This window comes from Mus pahari, chromosome 15 (genome assembly GCF_900095145.1).
Source record: "Mus pahari chromosome 15, PAHARI_EIJ_v1.1, whole genome shotgun sequence".
NCBI classification, from domain to species: domain Eukaryota; kingdom Metazoa; phylum Chordata; class Mammalia; order Rodentia; family Muridae; genus Mus; species Mus pahari.
In genome coordinates, this window is record NC_034604.1 from 56,833,926 (window position 1) to 56,853,528 (window position 19,603).

The 19,603-nt window shown below is 41.5% G+C and overlaps 1 protein-coding gene across 2 annotated transcripts in view; it reads right to left on the reverse strand.

Moving 5' to 3' along the window:
* Piezo2 (piezo type mechanosensitive ion channel component 2) overlaps positions 1–19,603 on the reverse strand; it is a 372,708-nt gene that overhangs the window by 35,026 nt on the left and 318,079 nt on the right. For both annotated transcript variants that reach the window (XM_029547036.1, XM_029547035.1), the window contains exons 30-36: positions 18,902–19,023; positions 17,837–17,908; positions 13,603–13,709; positions 8,611–8,725; positions 5,924–5,983; positions 2,190–2,356; positions 960–1,126 (exon numbers count right to left, since the gene is read on the reverse strand). In XM_029547036.1, coding sequence (XP_029402896.1) covers positions 960–1,126; positions 2,190–2,356; positions 5,924–5,983; positions 8,611–8,725; positions 13,603–13,709; positions 17,837–17,908; positions 18,902–19,023 — 810 coding nt within the window. The remainder of the gene's footprint in view (positions 1–959; positions 1,127–2,189; positions 2,357–5,923; positions 5,984–8,610; positions 8,726–13,602; positions 13,710–17,836; positions 17,909–18,901; positions 19,024–19,603) is intronic.

A 19,603-nucleotide genomic window follows, 5' to 3' on the forward strand; every position in this document is an offset into this window, starting at 1 on the left:
GAGAGGCCCCTTGGTCTTGCAAACTTTATATGACCCAGCACAAGGAAAGGCCTGGGCCAAGTAGTGGGAGTGGGTGGATAGGGGAGCAGGGGCGGGGGGGGNATAGGGAACTTTCGGGAAAGCATTTGAAATGTAAATAAAGAAAATAATAATAATAATAATAATAATAATAATAATAATAATAATAATAATAATAAAAGATAGCTGCCTGGTGCCATTCACGCAGTCAGATGGTCACCCTGGAACTGTTAATTTTCTTCCCAAGACAGTGACATGGGCTTAGTGAGCTCTACACAATGGGCAGCAGTGATCTAGAATGCCATGGTGCAGAGAGTCCTGGAGCTTTTCGGGGTTGACAGGGTGGGCAGTGTACACTTGCCTGGGAGAAAGGGAGAGACATCAAGAGACAATATAACCACCATTACCATTAAGTCACTTGCTGACCTGCTGGCAACAGTGCATGTGTGACCGTAAACCTAGAGAAGAGGGAGGCTAACATAATTATTTCTGACATTTTTAGTCTAAAAGTTTGAAGTAACAATTCTGAAAGGAAAAGATCAGCATTATCAACAGAAGGTAGAAAGTACTAGAAGAAAAGACACTTGGCGGAGCAGCCATTTTGAAAGACGGTAAAGATGTAGCCCTTATGTAAATAGTAATGAGTATAAGGCAAATGGAATGGGTCATCCTCATTTGCCCGAATCTCATAAATCTCTATGCTGTGCCAGTTAATGTATATGGATTCTGAAAGCTGTTCACTGTTGAGACCTGCTTTATCCAGTTCTATCTACAGCAGGACAATGTTCTTCAGAACTGCTGCTTGGATCTGCAGGGCCCGGGATACCACCCTCGCTTTTGGTTAACCGTCACCTCCCGCATTCAAATACTCCTCCTCTTTGTCACCATCGACCTCATTCGCTTTGTCACAAACAAACCTATTGTTTAGGAAGTAAAAATACCTGGAGATACTGTCCCGGGAATCTAAGCTATCCATCCTGTGTGCTGCCTGGGCCCTGGAGCCAGCCCCGGAGTGCTCGTCGATTGTGTCCAGGCCGGATTCTCGGGAAAGTTTCATGATGTGGTTCTGGTAGTACATGTGGATGCTTTCCCGTGTTGGAACATTGCCCTGTAGAAGAGGGGACATGACAACGGTTCTCACATAAGCACGCGTTTGAACAGTGCCAGCCATTGTCAATAGTGACAACCTGTAGCACTTGCAAGCATCTATGGTAAGGAATGATGAGAGGCTAGTTAATTTAGGGGTTAAGGTCAGGTCATTTATGGTCATCAGGGTTAGCCATTATTACTAGATACGATGTTTGATCTTCGCTGTCAATCTGACTGGATTCAGAACTACATAGGACACACTTCTCAGAATATCTCAAGGGGCATTAATAGAAAGATTTAACTGAGGAAGGTGGATCAGTCATGAATGTGGGTGACACCATCCCATGGGCTGGGATCCTGGACTATATAAAAAGTTCAAATAGAGAAATCCAGCCATGCTGGATAGTTGTATGTCAATTCAACAAAAGAGAAAATCATCTGAAAGGAGGGAACCTCAATTAAGAAAATGCTTCCATAAGACTGGGCTTCACATAAGCGTTGTCTTAATAACTGATTGGTAGGAGAGGGCCCTGCCTGTTGTGGGTGGTTCCATCTCTGGGCTGGTGGTCCTGGGTTCTATAAGAAAGCAGGCTGAGCAAGCCAGAGGGAGCAAGCCAGTAAGCAGCACCCCTCCATGGCCTCTGCATCAGCTCCTTCTTCTAGGTTCCTGTCCTGTTTGAGTTCCTGTCCTGACTTCCTTTGATGATAGACAGCAATGTGGAAGTGTAAGGAAAATAACGACCACCCCCAGGTTGGTTTTGGTCATGGTGTTTTATCACAGCAATAGTGTCTAACTCAGACACCAGCTGAGTAACAGCATTTATCTCTCTGTTTCCTGTCTGGGGATACCAAGTGACCTCTCCTACTGCCACGCCTCCCCAGCTATCACCCTTATAGACTCTATCTCTTCAAGCTCCGCCCATCCTTAACTTGCTTTTGCCAGACATTTGATCACCGCAAAAACTGGCTTGCTCGCTTCCTCTGGCTCCATGCATTTTGGGCTGGCATGCACCAAGTCCATGCGGACTTGGCAGCTCTTTGAACGTAGCAAGTAATAAAGGAGAGGCTGCCAACGGCATTACCTTCTTTATCTCTCGAGTCAGCATGCATCTTTCAATCCGCAGAACTGTGGATATGTCGATATGTTCCCTTGAGATGGAGTTGAGCCAAGTGGTAAAACTATCCACTGTGGCCAGGAACAGAACCCAGGTGAACTTCAGGATATTAAATATCCTCTTGATGATATTATCTAGGCAGAAGAAGCATGGCACAGTGTCAAGGACATGGAGTGCTAAGAAGAGCTGTGCTGTTGAATACACTATGAGGTAAACCACATCCAGATCTGGAGTTTGCAGGATTGTCTCTAACGGGTACTGGGCTCACTATCCTTAGAGACGCAGAGGGGTACTAAGGTCCAACCACTTGTGAAGCCCTCTACACAGAGAGTGGCAGAATTAAGTTAGACTCAGGTGGGATTTGTCATGTCAGTCATAACAGGTCTCAACATAGTCCCCGAGGGCCCCAAGGGACTGACAGAACCCCTAAAGATAACAAGCTCAGTGGGGGGGGGGGATCAAGTCCCTTCCATATGTGAAACTGTTAACTATATTCCATCCATGAATAAAACCTCTACACACCGTCCCTAATAGTTTGAACCATCCCCAGATTACTTTTAATACTTGCTACTAGGAACACTCTATTGAAGTGTTTGCTACACTGTGTTATTTAGAGGAAGACAGAAAAAAAAATCTGTATGCATTCAATAGAGATGCATTTCTTTTCCCTCTAGAACAGACTGGTATGTGGTTGGATAAACCTGTGGCAAGTGAAACCTATACATATACAGGCCGGACTGTAAGAGGTTTAGTAAAAGTAGAGATTGCAAATCAAAGTGCACCTAGAATTGACTTAAGAATAGGAACTATTTGTGCGTGTCTCATGGGGGCTCATTAATGCTTTCCTACAGCTGTATTAAGGATTGTTGGTAGAACCTCTTTATTTCCCTTGCCTTCGTACTTCTGGCAAACCATCTTATCTTTCACAGAGCTCGCTCTGTGGGCTGTGTGTGCTCATATGCCACTGTTCCATCTTCTTCACACAGTTAGATGGGATTTGATGTCAACAATGAAACTCTTCACACTACATCCATCATCACCTCCAGGCAGCAGAAGCCCTGGGATTGCTAATGTGAATTTTATCCTTGATTACAGCTGTGACTGGAAACACTGGGGAGCTGTCACACAGGCACTCACCTCAGAGTTCTCTTGTGATCAAAATGTCAACAACATGCACATCTCCCAGAACTCCCTAGAGCCTATCTGTAAGGCCTTTGGACATTCAGAAAGATTGGGGGAAGGTTTAGTGACTGGTGACCTCAGCCTTAGGAACATCACTCAGCTTTAGAAAACAAGACATTTGTGTCACTTGGAACAACGTGGATGATCGTGGAGGACATCGTGTTGTGTTGCACTAAATAAGCCAGCTGTGGAAAACCACACGGCAGATGATATCACTTATATTTAGCATCTAGTCTAGTGATACAGAAACAGAGAGCGGAGCCATGGTACCAGGCCAGGATGGGACAACTGGGAAAGAGTGGCTTAAGGCAAGCTTGCAATTATGTGATCTACAGATGCAGGGGATGGTAACTAGCCATTATGTATTATGTTGGGATTTGCCAACAAATAGATTTAAGGATCTCTATGGCAGGGAGCAGTCACTTGGCTTTGTACAGGTATAATGAAACCATGTGTTGTATGCCCATTACTATAGACAACAAGGAAGACTCAGAACAGAAGGACTGGCCCATTCTGTCTGTCTGTCTGTCTGTCCTAATCACTTATGTATGTGGGTACATCTCTCAATCACATGCCAGCCTCACAGGCCCCTTGTCTAGTGTGAGCAGATGTGACCACTGCTTTAGCTGTCTTTTCTCCCCACTAATCTCCTCCCTGATTTGAAGGTCACAATGTGAATCAGAGTTTAAGAGCTGGGTTTGAGCTAAGTGGTCTAGGGGGAAAGGCAAGTTTACTTCTAGTAAAGTTTTGCTTTTGTCAAAGGGTCGTGTAAGGAAGGAGCTTCCAAGTAAATGCCATACCTGAGGGGGTTGAGGGGGAGTGGGGTGGCAGGGAGCAAGATGAAAGAACTAAGTGGGGCTAGACTCTTGATGTCTGATGTCCCCATGGGTCCATAGGAACATTTCCTGCCTATGTAGCTACCACCTCTGCCGCTCCAGGACTTTTTTGGGCTGTTGCATCCCTATGTCTTCTGTATGTCTTAAGAGGTGAGAAGGAACAGAGGGTCCTTTGCTGAACAAAGTAGCAAAGGCAGAGATGAAGGCCCCGTGAAGTGGGAAGAAGGTAGGGACAGCTGATGCCACCGAGGAGTGATACCGTGTGAGAGACTCCACAGGTGCCTCCCTTCCTCTCTGCATTCCCAGTTTCCTAGTAATCTGATTATTTGTTTATTTATTTAGTGTATGCATATGCCGGTGCTCATGTGTGAAGGCCAGAAGAGAGCATCCGGTGTCCTCCACTGTCATTCTCTGGCATTCCCTTGAGGCACGTTCTCTCCTTGAACCTAGGGCTGGTGTTTTCTTGACTAGGCTGGACGTCCCCAAGCCCTCATGATTCTCCTGTCACCCTGAACTGTCACCATGAAGCTGGAATTCCAGGCCTGTGAGAGATTTCTGGCTTGCTACCTGGGTGCTGAGAGCTGAACTCCAGCCCTTATGATGAGGCAATGACTTTCTAACCTGTGAGCCATCTCTCCAGTTTCCCTTAGCCATTTAAAGAACTCTAGACCAAGGCATGCAATCCCCATACTCGTTTGGAGCGGACACCAAGATACATTTACAGACATAAAAGCAAAGTTTGAGCCCTGCAGGCTGAACAACTTAGAGCAAGAGCCACGATTTAAACAACATATTCTTATTTTTCTCCTATTCGCAATTAGTCACTTAGAAGTAATGGTTATTAGTTGGTCAGTATCCCATCACTTAACGATGTATTTGTATAACTTATGGCATGTTTTAAAATAGCTAGCAGAGAGGATTATGGGTGTTCTTAACACAAAGACGTAATAAACTTGAGCTGATGGAAACATTCATTAGACTGATATCATGATTCTCCCATTGTCAATGTTTACCAGAGTATGTATGTGTAGCACCATTACATCTCAATTTAAAATGTTCTATTTTTTTTTTTAAAAAAAGAAAAAATGTCAATCATTTTTTAAATGTTCTTATTCTGGTAGCTTCTATACAGCGTCATTGTTGATCTCATCCACAGGCACAGGCACGAAGGACTTTACAGACAGATAGGAACCTGGCATTCCATCCCATGCTACAGAGGCTGATCCTCGCTCAGGGGCCCTTCTCCATCTCAGCATCGAGATGAGATTTCAAGGGGGTAGGACTGAGATCCTTTGGCCTCAAACCATACTCATTGTTGGGGTTCATAACCTTGCAGTACCCTTCTTCACCACACAGGGCAGTGCCATTTCCTTTCTTTTCTTTTTTTTTTTATTGAGAATGAATTCTCTCATACAATATAGCCTGACGAGAGTTTCCCTCCTTCCGTTCCTCCCAGTTCTCCTCCTCCCACACCTCCCTTCTTCCCCAGATCAATGGATCCTCGGATTTCCTTTAGAAAAGAGCAGGCCCCCCAGGGATATCAACTGAACGTGAGGACGAAAGAAGATACAATAAGATCAGACAAGAACACTGCTCTGAGACTGGCCTAGGCAACAGGAGGGAAAGAGTCCCAAGGACAGGCAAAGAAGTCCTCACAGATCAACTTTGTCCAGGTTTTGTTACCTGGTCCATCAGATTTCTTTTTGATTGGCTCATCCTCTCGATCTTCCCATTCCACTGGACCTGCGCATAAAATATGTTTCATCATATAGACTATATATTACAGAAACTTGAGCAATTTTCATGACCAAAACATATTCAAAAAATAACATGTTCTTGTTGAATAAAATGATGGTGAGGTGAGTTTGCCTCATTAAATATTAAAACAAACTCCATGGCTACTAGACTCAGAAGCCTGTAACAGTGATTAATAACATGACAGTAGGAGAATGAGTCACAATACAGTCACAGCTCATATATAAGCTGAGCTAGGAGCTGAAGGCTTGACTGCTGCTTATTTCTAACACAAAAGGAAGATTTTTTTAAAAATAAGTAAGGCTAGCATCATTGTCCATGTAAGTAACTGTACAAAAACACACCTCTATGATTCGGTAAGTAAACAAACCAGTAGGAAATACAGGAAAACACTTGCTTAATATTGGGTGGTAGAGGCTGTTTTTTTGTAGCAAGATAATGACTCTTAAAAATATCAGACATTTAGGCATGTTTTGATATCAAAGCAATTCCATATTGTTTGGATAGTCATGTATCATAAACTAAATCAAAATGCAAGCATTGAACTGGGAAGTGTGATAATCACACACCATAGAAGGCAATATACCCATTGTACAAGCAGTCATAATTAATAAGAAAAGAGCAAACACTCCCATAGAATGCAGAAGACAGTAATAGCTTTGTCTGAACTTTCAGCTATAAAGTATAAATTATGCAGCCAATAGAAAGTAAAAATGCCCAGTATCATTAGATAAGGATTAAACTAAATTCCAATGAAAACACAAATCATGTGTCATCCCTTAGGAAAGAAATAATAAGAAGAACAGTGAGGGTCTTGGTATGACATTATAAGAAATGTACTTCCTTTATCTGGCATATAGAAGTATAAATTACTAGAAACTTGTGCAGGGGTGGGGGTGGGGAAGGGAAGAAACTATTAAAGTGTATGAATCATAACCTTCACCCAGTTCCTACTTTTGAGAATCTCTTCTGTAAAAGCATGTGTTACTCTTAACCCCTGTCACACTTTCATATACATTCATGTATGACTACATGTGAACTTTTTGCAAGGATACCTGTTATAGCATTGTTTGCTGATAAAAATCAGGAAGCAATCTTTTTGTCCATTAATGATGAAGTAATTGAATAAATTATGCATATCTGTACTGTAGAAACTTTTATAGCCATTAAAAAAAAGCCCCGGCAGTTTCATGAATATTTAATTAGAGAAATGTTCACGATACATTACTAATGAAAGTACAAGACGCCTTTGTGCACATGAACTCAAATCTAAAAAGTTACCGAACAAACAACATGCATTTGTCAAAGGTGAGAAGACCAAGGCCCCATCTGGGTAGGATGCATTTTTCCGGGAGGCTGTGTGTGTGTGTGTGTGTGTATGTGTGTGTGTGTGTGTGTGTGTGTGTGTTCGTGTGCACACATGTGCACAAGCCCATGCAGGTCCATTTACCAGATTCTGGATCTGCCTCTACCACTGGGCTTGTTGCATTGGGTGTAGATTAAATTTATTTTTATAAAATGCAGTTATAGTTACCAGGAGATACTGAAAGCAGGAAGATTAAAAAAAAAAAGAAGAAGAACTAATTTTATAATTAATTACACAAGAAAATTTGAGGTTTTTTTTTTTTTTTTTTTTTTTTTTTTGGTTTTTTTCGAGACAGGGTTTCTCCGTGTAGCCCTGGCTGTCCTGGAACTCACTCTGTAGACCAGGCTGGCCTCGAACTCAGAAATCCGCCTGCCTCTGCCTCCCGAGTGCTGGGATTAAAGGCGTGCGCCACCACACCCGGCTTTTTTTTTAATTTCTTAACTTCATAAGGAACCCATGGTTTCATTATTTTTGCACAGAATCAAACTAATAAAATAAAATAATAATAGAATAAAAACCTAGGGTTCCCTCCAACCACATCATTTAGCTTCCAGTCTCCTAGCTTCCAGTCTCCCAGGAAGCAGGCACTATTAATAACACAATATGGTGGGATTTTGTTTGTTTGCTTTTCTTCTCTTACACATAGACACTATGATACATGCCCATTCACAATATAAAAATACTCTGATTTCCTTTGTTCCATTACTGGCTTCAATAAGTGCCTGCTATTTTGTAAAATACTGTATTTCGCGTGAATGACAGGAAACTACTAGATAGTATTTGTACTAGTTACTTTTGTGCCAAATTGACACTAGCTAGAGCCACTTTGGAAGAGAGGACCTGAATTGAGAGAGCGCCCCCACCTGGGCTCAAGCCTGTGGTACATTTTCTTAAGTGACAACTGAGCTCATTGTGGGGCAGGCGGTCCCATTATCAGAAAACAGGCTTAGCAAGCTACTGAGCAGCCCTGGGCACCCTTCCCAAGGTCCTGCCTTGGCCTCCCTCAGTGATGCACTACAAGCTGTAAGGTAAAGTGAATCCTTTCCTCCACGAGTTGCTTTGGGTCTTTATCACAGAAAAGAAACTTAGTTAAGAGTGAATTCCATCCTGCTTTGGTAATACAACCTCTTCAAAGTCTTCAATTCTATTGGATTGAGAACCCTATCTGGAGGCGCCCTAGGTATCCCATGTCCCCTGCTGTGCTCCTCTGTGGTACACAGCCAGAGGCAGCTTGCTGCCCAGAACTCACCGTCCCCAGATCCTTTGCGTCTCTCCTTCTGCTCTTCTCTAGCCAACTTTTTCTTCTCTTTCCTCCTCTGTCGGAGTGCCGTTTTAGGATCAGTAATCCAGGCTTGGTAGACGAACTGAAAGGAGACCGTCCAATTATTTTCTGACTTTTGGAAAGTAATTAAAAGGGAAAATGGACCTAAGTCCAGCTTCTTCTGTGTAAGAATGGTTTTTCTCTTACAAATTTCTCTTAGGTTGAGCTGACTTCTGCTGATTTAGTTGTTGTTCGTTTGTTTGCTTTGGTTTGAGACAGGGTCTCATTCCATAATCCTGGCTGGCCTAGAACTTGCTTTGTGGAACTACCTTTTTCTGCCTCCCAAGCTTTGGATTAAAGGCAGGCACCACCACACCCACCTTAAGTTGTTCTTTTGTTACCATAAGATGTAAAGTATAAACAATTGTGGGGATATATTCCTTTGGTGTCACAGATGATCTTGACATAAACTCTGGGTGAAAAACAAACCATCGTTTCACAGAAACACCACCACTGTTTGTGATATTCAGCCATGACATTTTTGCTCTGTACTCAACAATCTAAAGCCAGAGGTCTTGATAAACTCCATTAGAGGAGTCTCTCCCACCACAAATGTTTTAGTCACCAGTAAAATGACTTCTTTATTGTCTTATTTACTTGGGAGATGTGAGTTTTGCATCTTCAATACTCTCCTACTAGTGGTTATGGGTAACTTGAGAAAGATCTTCTGCAGAGGGATGAGTATTTTAAAAGTAAAATAATGTCAGTGTAAGAGTGAGCTACTCCAGGAAAGCAGGAGGGACACTCGTGCCTCCTCTTGCCCTTAGTCGCATTCAAGAGCTGACGACTGTTGCAGCAAAATTTCACAACCAAAGACCAGGAAAGAGCAGTCTGGAAAGACCCACCCTCTACACCCCCAGAAGCATGCAAAAGCAATAAAACTAAACCTGATCTCTAAAATCAGGCCCCCCAGAAACCACGAAGCCAAGCAGGCATGCTCAACATGCGACACCTGGTCTCAGGGAAGCTGGGTTTTCCATCGGCATGATTAAGACAAGCATACAGAAGGGACAGCTGTAAACCCACATAGTGTCATTTTATCCTGGATTATTTTCATATTTCAGGGTATTTTTTGAAAACGCAACATAAACAGGTTGGCGTTCTGATGTCAACAGAAAATAAAGATTCAGCTCTTTCACATATGAAAATGTGAGGGGTACATGGTCCAAGAAAAAAAAAATAAAAAAAGAAACTTCCTCTTCCTCACTAGTAGAAATGTGAATTTTATGGTCAATTGACACAAGTGCAAAATTGTTATTATTCCTAGATAACAAATCCTGGAGGTGAGATGTCCTACTTTATGGAATTAGAAGATGAACTGATGTTCAGAAAGATCAAAGCAAGGCCTGCTAGATCTTCACTGAACACACTGGTTTGGGAGTCTGGCTATTTGTCTCACAGGTTCAATACATTAAATGGCAAATTTGCACAACGCAGTTGGTTTTAGAAGAAACGGAGCTAATAACGAATCTTCAGGTTTAAGAACAACCTAGGATGATTTCAAGGAAAGTATTAAACTATTTTTCTTTTATAAAATGAAAGAGTCCTAAATATAAGTTAAGAGGCAATGATTTGTGAGTATAGCAGCCACACGGATTGTAGGAGATCCCCCTCCCCCCCCTTTTTTTTTTTCTGAAGAGAAAGCAAACAGCTGGGAGGGAGAGAGGAGGGTGGAGAAGAGCAGAATTAACAGATGTTAGGAAAAGCAAGCAAGGGACCATCAGTGGTCTGACATAGTGTGGGGAACTACTGACTCTGTTGGCCCCTAAGGGGTGAAACCCACCAGTATCTTCTCGGTGAGAGGAACACTCCAGTCACGCGAGCTCAGGAAGCAAGGGGGAGCGACCACCCTGAGAGCCACTGACTTCTTGTTCTCAGGCAAAGCCATCTCAGGCTTGCCATTTTGAAATGTAAACATTTTAAAGTTTCATATATCTGACTGAGGGTCAGTTTTGCCTTTTCCTACTTCAGAAAAGGGTTCTGGTCTTCACTGAGTCAGGAAATGGAAGATTTTGGCTGACCTCCCAAATCCTGACATTACAGCTCAGTCTAACTCATACCCCAACTTGTTGGCTCTGCTAGGGTGCCAGGCTTTTCAGTCCATCAGCTGGAAGGAGAAAGTGTTTGGAAAGTATGCACGCAAAGGCTGAGGACTCAGTTAATAGTCACTGCCACGTGGATGTTTGTGCATGTGTTTCTGACTTTATCTTAAAGTTTATCTTCATTATTAGGGCAAGAGACTTGTTTTTATCGAGACCATTAAGCAACAATGCATATATTCTTTTAAACAGAGAGAGTTTCATTAGAGTGGGGATTCTTAACTCAAGTGAGTAAGAGTGTATTGCCCTCTAATTGGACTGTGATCCCAAAGCTTCTTAACTCATTATTTTATCATCTGCAACCTTATTTAAAGTAACAAATGGGATGGATAAATCTCAACCTCTCTCTTTAATAATTTTAAAATTACGAGTTGATAAATGTTGTATGTATTCCTAGAGAAGAAAAGATAAAGTCCCCACAGAGACAGCAGCAGTGACTATTAATTTAAGTCAGCTTTCTGAAATTCAAAATGAAAGGCAGTCGGAGGTGGGGCTCTGTGGCTCTAGGTAGAGCCTCACCTGTGAGCTTTACAGAGACAGGATTTCAGGTCCATATGACTGGTGGAAACAGAGTAAGCATGGAAATGAGGAACAGGGCAAGGCACACTGGTCTCTGTCACTATCCCAACTGTTTGCTTGAACGCAAGGACCGTCATATCAACATGGACCCAAGTGTTTTGGAGTTCATGCCTGGCTGAGTTTGGAAGGGAAAGCATGGGACTACCAAACACAAGATGGGTGACTTTTTTTTTTTTTCTTTGTGGATTTTCATCGTGAGGTGACTGTGATATAGGCATTTGACTGACTTGCATCGTGTCTTGGATGGATGAAACAAATGCGTAGTTAAACTGTAGTCAGTAGCACTGTCGTGCCCTGGGAGTGAGCAGCGAGCAAGGAAAGGAGGTATGCTGGATCCAGGAACTAGACAACTGGATCCAAAGTAGGAAGCTAGAGACCAACAAGAAGCTGAGAAGGGGCCACATCCAGGGGAAGTTTATTTTTGGAAGATTGTTCAGTTTGTTTTTACCGGCTTTCTGAGAAAAAAAAATATTAACGTTTGACTCGTTGTAAACTGATGCATACAGATTTTTTTTTTTTAACCAGCTTTCTGAGAAAATGATTAACGTTTTACTCCGTATAAACTGATGCATGCAACCAGATGTGACCCTTTGAAAATGAGATGTCACTTACGTAAAAGTATGAAGAGAGAAAGTACACCCATATCTGCATTTTCTCTTTCTATTTGTGATAATCTCCGGTGGGTGTCTACCATAGAAAGTAGTAAAATGATAAGATGTCTGGCTCTAAAGAACCCTTTTGGAAAGACTCGCTGTTTCACATCCATATGATATTTTCAATATACAACTCATAGAATAGAGAAAATGTAGATATAAGAATTTTTTTTTTACTACAGTTCTACGGAGCAGAGAGCCACACACTACACATCAGTAAAACATGAAATACCTTTGCAGCTCTGATTAAATACTGAAGAATAGTTTTGGGAAGTTTAATGACAGACTTTGGCAAGGCTAAAATGGCTGAGGCAAACTTCCCAATAGCTCTCTACAAAGAAGGACAAAGCAAGAGTAATTAGTAGGAAAAAAAAAAACCCAACCAAACAAAAGTTAACAGTTTAATATATGATGTTGCATGGGCTTGTCGCCACAATTAACGTTGAGGTTAAAACATGCCAATCACCGAAGCTAGAACAAAATGCACTGGGCTTGGAAGTTAGGAAAAAGCAGACTCAGTCAAAGCAGGTATTCCATAAACACAGTGAGGATGGTTCATGTTCTCTTCTTGCTGTACGGTAAGTGGTGGTTAGCATAAAATTCATGACAGAAAAGGCAAGGCTGTTAAGTCATTAGTATTTGGCAAGCACCTTCATTCATGCACACAAACATGGTCGCCAAACACACAGAGGAGCAATGGATAGGTTAGGGAGGCAGCATCACACCAAGGAGCCTACACAAACCACTTGGCTTTTCTATGTCATCACAAAGACTAGCAGCTGTTCGAGCTTGCCCTGTCTAGGGAACAATGCCTTATCATGGTGACCAGTGAGTGGGTTTTGAGGATACCTTTCTGTAAATCTTGTTCTATGACCAACAGGATATAGCTGTACCAGCTGCTTTCCAGAGGTAAGAGAAACATGTACAAAGAGTTCACCCCCTGTGCACTGACAAGGCCTCATCTTCAAAAAGGATGGATTGCATCCTATCCCCCATTAACATTGTGTTGGTAGGTGGATCAGAGCTGGGCTTGAGTCAACAGGTTCCTGAACAGAGAGATCTCGACTGAAAAAGATCAGAACTGGGCTGGCTGTTTATGGTTGTCATTGAGTATTCTGAAACCATTAGTAATACAAACCCTAAAGCTAGCTTTCAAGATCCAAATGCAGCATTTAAGCAATCGTTTTAAAGCAGAGCATGTGTATTCTTTATACAATCAACTCTTTCACACAGAGAACTATTCCAGCAATCCGAGGCGTGGTCGAGAAATCTATTTGCAACAGAAAATTTTTTGTTTAGGTCATCAAAGTTGCTTTGATGTCAGGGATGAAGAGCTGACCCGCATCCTGTTCATGGGAAGCGGCAATTAGGATGTCACTGAGAGGGAGCATTGCTTCAGTTTAATTAGAAATATACAATTTCAGATATCCACCAGAAGTCTCTGACGGCTGCATCCTAAGAGTACAGAGGAGGTCGTCCAGGCCTGCAAGCGAGACTTGTCAATTAAAAAACAACCGCCATGCTTCTACCTAGCGGTGGGCGCCATTGTCCCCAGTGATGGGCGCCATTGTCGCCATCCCTCTAATTACCTGGAATGCTGACTTCCGTGGAGGTTCTTCATCTTCCTTTTTAAGTTCCTCTTCTTCCTCCTCTTCACTATCCGTTTCAAACAAATAATAATCTCCACTCCTGACCACTAAGCAAAACAAAATATTTGCTTATTTCTTGAAAGTGACACGAGAAACCTGGGGGCTTATTAATGAAAGGCATACCCCACCCCCACAAGATACACAGATGGCCCTCAAGAAGACTACAGCAAGAGATGTTAGCAGGAGAAAACAGATGTAAAGAACCCATTTTGGTCTAGGGTTATACAGTGCTGGCATGGCTGGGTCTACAGAGCAAGAGGCCTTGTCAGTGTCATTTTAAGAGATCAGCAACTGTGGGGTTGACCTGGCAATTTCTTCCTTCTTCACTGTTTTATAGGGCTGAATCCATTTGGAGATTGCCAAGACATTTGAACACCCTTGTTTTGCCATTCATTAATTTTGATCATCTAGACAAAGGCCAGAGTGAAGTGGAAGATTTGGCATGGTCTGTTACAGATAACCAACCAGGGTGACCCAGGATTGAGGCCAGTGCCACCAGTCTCTACTTCACTTTAATACTATGCAGACCTGGCTTCTCCACACAGAACACATGAGGCAACAGAAGACAAGACATTCGAAAGAGTTAAAAAACAAACAAACAAAAGAAAATAAACAACAACAACAACAACAAACACATTGCCACAAAGAGGAAAAGGGTGGGTAATATCAAAAAACAAAACAAGATAACAATGTGGTGTCTGACTGCTTTTACAAAGAGCCATAGGATGATGGACTGAGGACAGCAGCCTTGGTCCATAGGGTTTGGCTCTGTCATATTTCTGGTCAACAAGCCATTCCCTGGGAACATAATAAAATCCAAGGGGAACTCTACTGACCATCAGGTGCAAAGCACAAACAGTATGGCCTGCTTCTGCCTCATCTGACACTTGCCCTGCAAGAACATACTGACTGTGTCAGGAATGGGAAAAGAGAAATCAGAGATGTCTCATGACTTAAAGACAATTAGGAAATTCAATCTCTATATTTGAAAACTTTTTAATTTAATAGAGAAAAGAGACTCCCTTCTGATGCTACAAGAACTGTACCATCATTGTGGGATAGGATACTCATGATTTCTAATTGTATATGGGATTGCAAACTACGAAGGCATCTCTAGGGTGAGATAATGTAATGTTTTAAGTTATAACTTGGACGTACACCTCATAAGGTAACAGGAAACCTTGGCTTGTTTAAAACTAGTTGCTCGAATGTCACCGGCTATGGTCAAAAGTTGAACCATTTCGTCTACAGTATCAGATGACTCTGTGCCTTCATTCAAGAAGATGCAGAGTGAACGAATTGGGCCTTATATCCTTGAACAGAAGCACTGTGATTTGTTACTCATGTTTTGAAGGGAAAAAAACCAGGCCTAGAGGATTGGGTCCAGGCCCAGGGGAATCAGTGCAATACAACATAAGGGAACAATAAGCAAGGACAAACCAAAACCACAGCATTACATTTGACAGTGAGGGAGACCATTCAAGTAATGCCTTTCACTTAAGCTCAGAGATTTTTCAGGGAAGTTTTTGTGGACTCTACATCACATGGTTTATTGGGACAAACACAGGGCATCATGAGATGGAGCATTCACCCTCATTATGGTACGAAGATCAACAATAGCTGGAGTTGTATTCAATCATACCTTCTACCACTTTTATTCATTGGGTTGAACCCAAAGGATTTTCATCTCAAGCACTGATGTTATCATTAGTAATATAACCAATTTATCATGCAAACAAGTGGAACTGGTACACTTGAAACAATGAAATATTTTTTCCCAAGTCTCTTCGTCCTTTGGAAAATATTGTTGAAGCAAAACTAGTGAAATCAAATACTTTCTTGAGTGTCTGCTGCTAGTGATAATTTAAAAAGCACATTGTACAAAGTGAAGTACAAGTATAAAGTCAAAAGTCCATGCACATTAGTGCAAATGAAGACACTGCCTCCAGCTGTGTCCAGACACAAAACTCAGATGCTGGTGTCATTGGTAAATTACTTGGTATGAAACTAACTTTTAGAATTCCACCACTTTGTCCACAGAAACTTGACCCTTTATGCCAGCTATGTGTCAACAAAGCAAGGTTAGGTAATAATGAGTAAGGTCACATGGAACTGATACAGAGATATACTCCAATGGGAAGGAAGGTATCATTGAACAGCAATAATGCGGTCCTGTGTGTATGTGCATAGGTTTGGAACTAGCAAATTTGCCACCACAGCTTATGCTGACATCTTTACTGCTAACCAACCATCTTAATACGTATCGTTACTAATAGCCACTGCATCTCTACTTAAACTCGGCATCTCTCAGAAATGATTCAAATGCCCAGACCAGTCACTCAACAGATAAAAGCAAGGTACTCTAATAACATTCTTCTATATCTAAAGATAAGTGCTGGAGCATGAAGGGTTAAAGACAGTCAAGGACACAGTCCTCCCCTTCTGTTCTTTCAAAATTGGAAAGGAAAATATATTACACAGAAGAAGTTTAGTACCACAAGTAGAATACGATTCCAAACCATGCGTTACAGACAGTTCTCCATTATTGCACTGTAAGATGTTGTAACAAGGCACACAAAGTTGATTATCGGAAGAGTTTGATATAATGAGGGTGAAATGAACAAGAAAAATCGAATGCCATTAACCATCACTGGGAGCTGATTTGTTACCAACATGGAAGGTGATTATCAAAGACCATATCCAATTCTTTTGAAATGATTTAGATACTGAAATGGAGAGACAACCACAGTCACTGCAGTGGGAATTTACCCACTCAATATGATGTGATTTATGAAATGGATAGGTCACACTAAATTAGCAAAGGCCCTTCCAAAACAGAAAAATAGGCACAGTTTACTTGTGACTTGATAGAGTAGGCATTTAGTGCTGTTCATACACTGTTAACCTGACTAATATACCAATGACCTGTAGACAGAGGAGCCACATTGGAGTTCAACTTGAACCTTTGAACGTGGGTAGAAAATGAAGTGGAATTCATTGCAATCTCCCTTTTTAAATTTTAAACATACTGCTGAAACTCAATATTAAAGATTTATATCTAATTAATCCAAAGTTAGAAAGCAAATTTCAATTTTAATGCTATTTAAATTGCCTTGCTGATTTTACAAGACAACTGGGCTAAGAGACACCAATTGCAGGTGGCGGTGACACTCATGATTCGGGATGCAAAAACTGATTTGTGTAGTTTTCTAATGGCTTCCTATTAGCTTCCTAAGGCTCTTAGCACTGTGTGAGTTTCTTTGTCTGACCAAAATAGTAATTGTGGATTTACAGCGTAAGCCTAAAAATGGTGAAAGATACTACACATTATTTTCAAAACAATAACTTCTCACTCTTCCACTATACCTAAGCAATCCAGGAAGACTAGGTTATAGTGAGTCATTCCATTATAAAACCATTGTCCAGTATTGCCTTTACAGAACACATAGAGCCAATGGTATCTGTAACCACACATCCATTTTTATCATCAGGAGGGAAACACATTGTAGTTTATGTGTCTAGCAGATGCTGTCTTCCTGGTTTTTGCTATTAGTTGGTCACATCTGAGGCTGGGCTGCATTCTAGGCATAGGTGTTTGGGGTATTGATTGTTGCAGAATCATTTTGAGATTTGGAGGAATTTAAGTACAATGTAAATGTATTTTAGGCTCTCTGTCATCTGCTTACTAAACACACTTCTAACAACTCTTAAATGCAAATGAAATCAAAACTCTGGGAAGATAGGGAGGGAGGCTCATTGACATCCATGCCCAGTGCCTTACAAAGAGGGTCACAGACACTTTTAACAGAGCAGTCATCCTTCAGAGTCCTAGCAGGGACCAAACGTATCCTTAAGGGTTTAAAACCACACATGGAAAAGGAGCAGAGCTCTTGACCACAGATTTAGATAACACACTTCGTTCTTCGCTTTCTTATGTAATACTCTCTACATCTTATCTTTGGCTTGCTTTAGTCGCCATGCTAATTTCTCAGAAAGAACGAGTCCATGGGGCCCAGGGACTCATTAGCACAGCAGTGCTCTTACAAGCTGACCCCCTATCAAGTCACAAGGGTCAAACCATGCATGGGACACATGGGTCATGGGGAGCCTGAATTCTGGTCAAGGATATAAGGGTTAGAACTGATGAGATCGGAAGAGGATCAAGGAAACCTACTGGAAGCATGATCAACCCAAGGCCGCCACCACTGCTTTTTTTTGCCCTTGGCTTTCTGTTTGTCTGCTTCTCCTAAAATGAAATATGTCCAGACATTAATTCTTTGGAAGTGAGCACACACGTTTTGAAAACCACGCTTTAACAACTCAAATCGTCAAATCTAGGTAAGTTGCAAAAACACATCAGAGGCCAGGAAAAGGAAGTGGGCTAACTATAAAAGTCCTCATGTGCAAAGTCCCCTGCAAAGGCCAACACTGAAGGTTCTTAACAGTATGCTACATGTCCACTCTCTTCCTAGGATCTGAAGGCATGTAAAGAAATAGTAAAAAGGAGGTATTCATCAAAAATGTGTCTTTTGCTGAATTTTTTTCACTAAATTAACAATGAAGAATCGTGGCCCATTTAAAGGAAGTACTTAGTGGTAAATAATTCATTAACATGCACCAAGCACAGGAGTAGGACTTTTTCTTTTGATGACATCAGTACACGATTGGAGGACAGTTCCTACTAACGTAGAGATTCTAGGAACTTGAAAGAGACCATGCATTTTTTTTTTATTAATTCCCCTAAGTGGAAAAGCATGCAGGCACCTATACAAGACTGTGAAAGCTGTATTTGGATAAATCCATAATTAAATATAATAATAAGTTCTATGTTTCACAATGAATTCCTTGTAATGAGCAGTAGCTGAACTTTGAATTATAAATATTCACAAGTGATACACAGTGCACATGCATATTTAATTTTCATGTTTGAATTTTTAGACACCAAAGGCAATGTATCCAAAACTTCTCCCCTGAAGGAACAGATTAAGCAAACTGCATGCCAGTTTCTTTAGAAATATGTCTGTGAACCAAACCAGGCTGCGTTCATTAAAGGCATCATGTTGAAGAGTAGATGCTTACAACATTATTCATTCACTTAAATATGTACTAGTGACACAAACATATCTAGTCACATCAGGAGACTCCTGGTAGCATGAAGATGAGTGGTACTTTACAGCCCTACCGACAGCATGCTGTTATCAGATGTCAAAGCACTCGGTAAGATGAAAATTTGACATACTTTCATCATCTTCTTCTGAGACTTTCTGGATGTCCTGGCCTTCCCCTGACTCCTGGGTCAAGCTCAGCATCCTCTCCTTACCCTTTTTGTACTTTTGTTGCCGGGCTTTGATGCGATCCATCCTATAAATAAGGCAGTGTTAGTAACAATAAGAGCGTATGCGCAGTAGTCATGCCATGGCCTGCACTGTAGGTGCGTATTGTGTATCCAGATATCTGAATCCATGAGCCAAGTGGACAGTTTACTTTAAAATACTTAATAATTCTGAGATCATTGCTTATTAGCAATAAATAACTCTCCCTCTCCCCCCCCACGGTGGGGGTGACAGTGAGAGGGAGGGGGATCAAGAGAGACATCACTGTTCTTTGTGTTTCATATAGATACAGGGGTTAATAATATGCTCAGTAGTCATGATGCTAAGCTGGTCCTTAATATCACTTCTCATTTTGTATCATAGTCAGTCCGATTACAGCCTATCATAACCAAAAGTTTTACATTTCTTGTTGTTTTTTATTTATTTTATGTGAACGAGTGTTTTACCCCCATGCACATATCTAGGTGTACCATGTGTATGCCTGGTGATCTATCTTGAATAGATCCCAGGCCCACTGGAAGATCAGCCATGCTCTTAATGCACCAGCTTTGCATTCTTAACTAAATACGGAGAGACAGGCCTCACTTCTGGGAAGTGAGAGAATTATT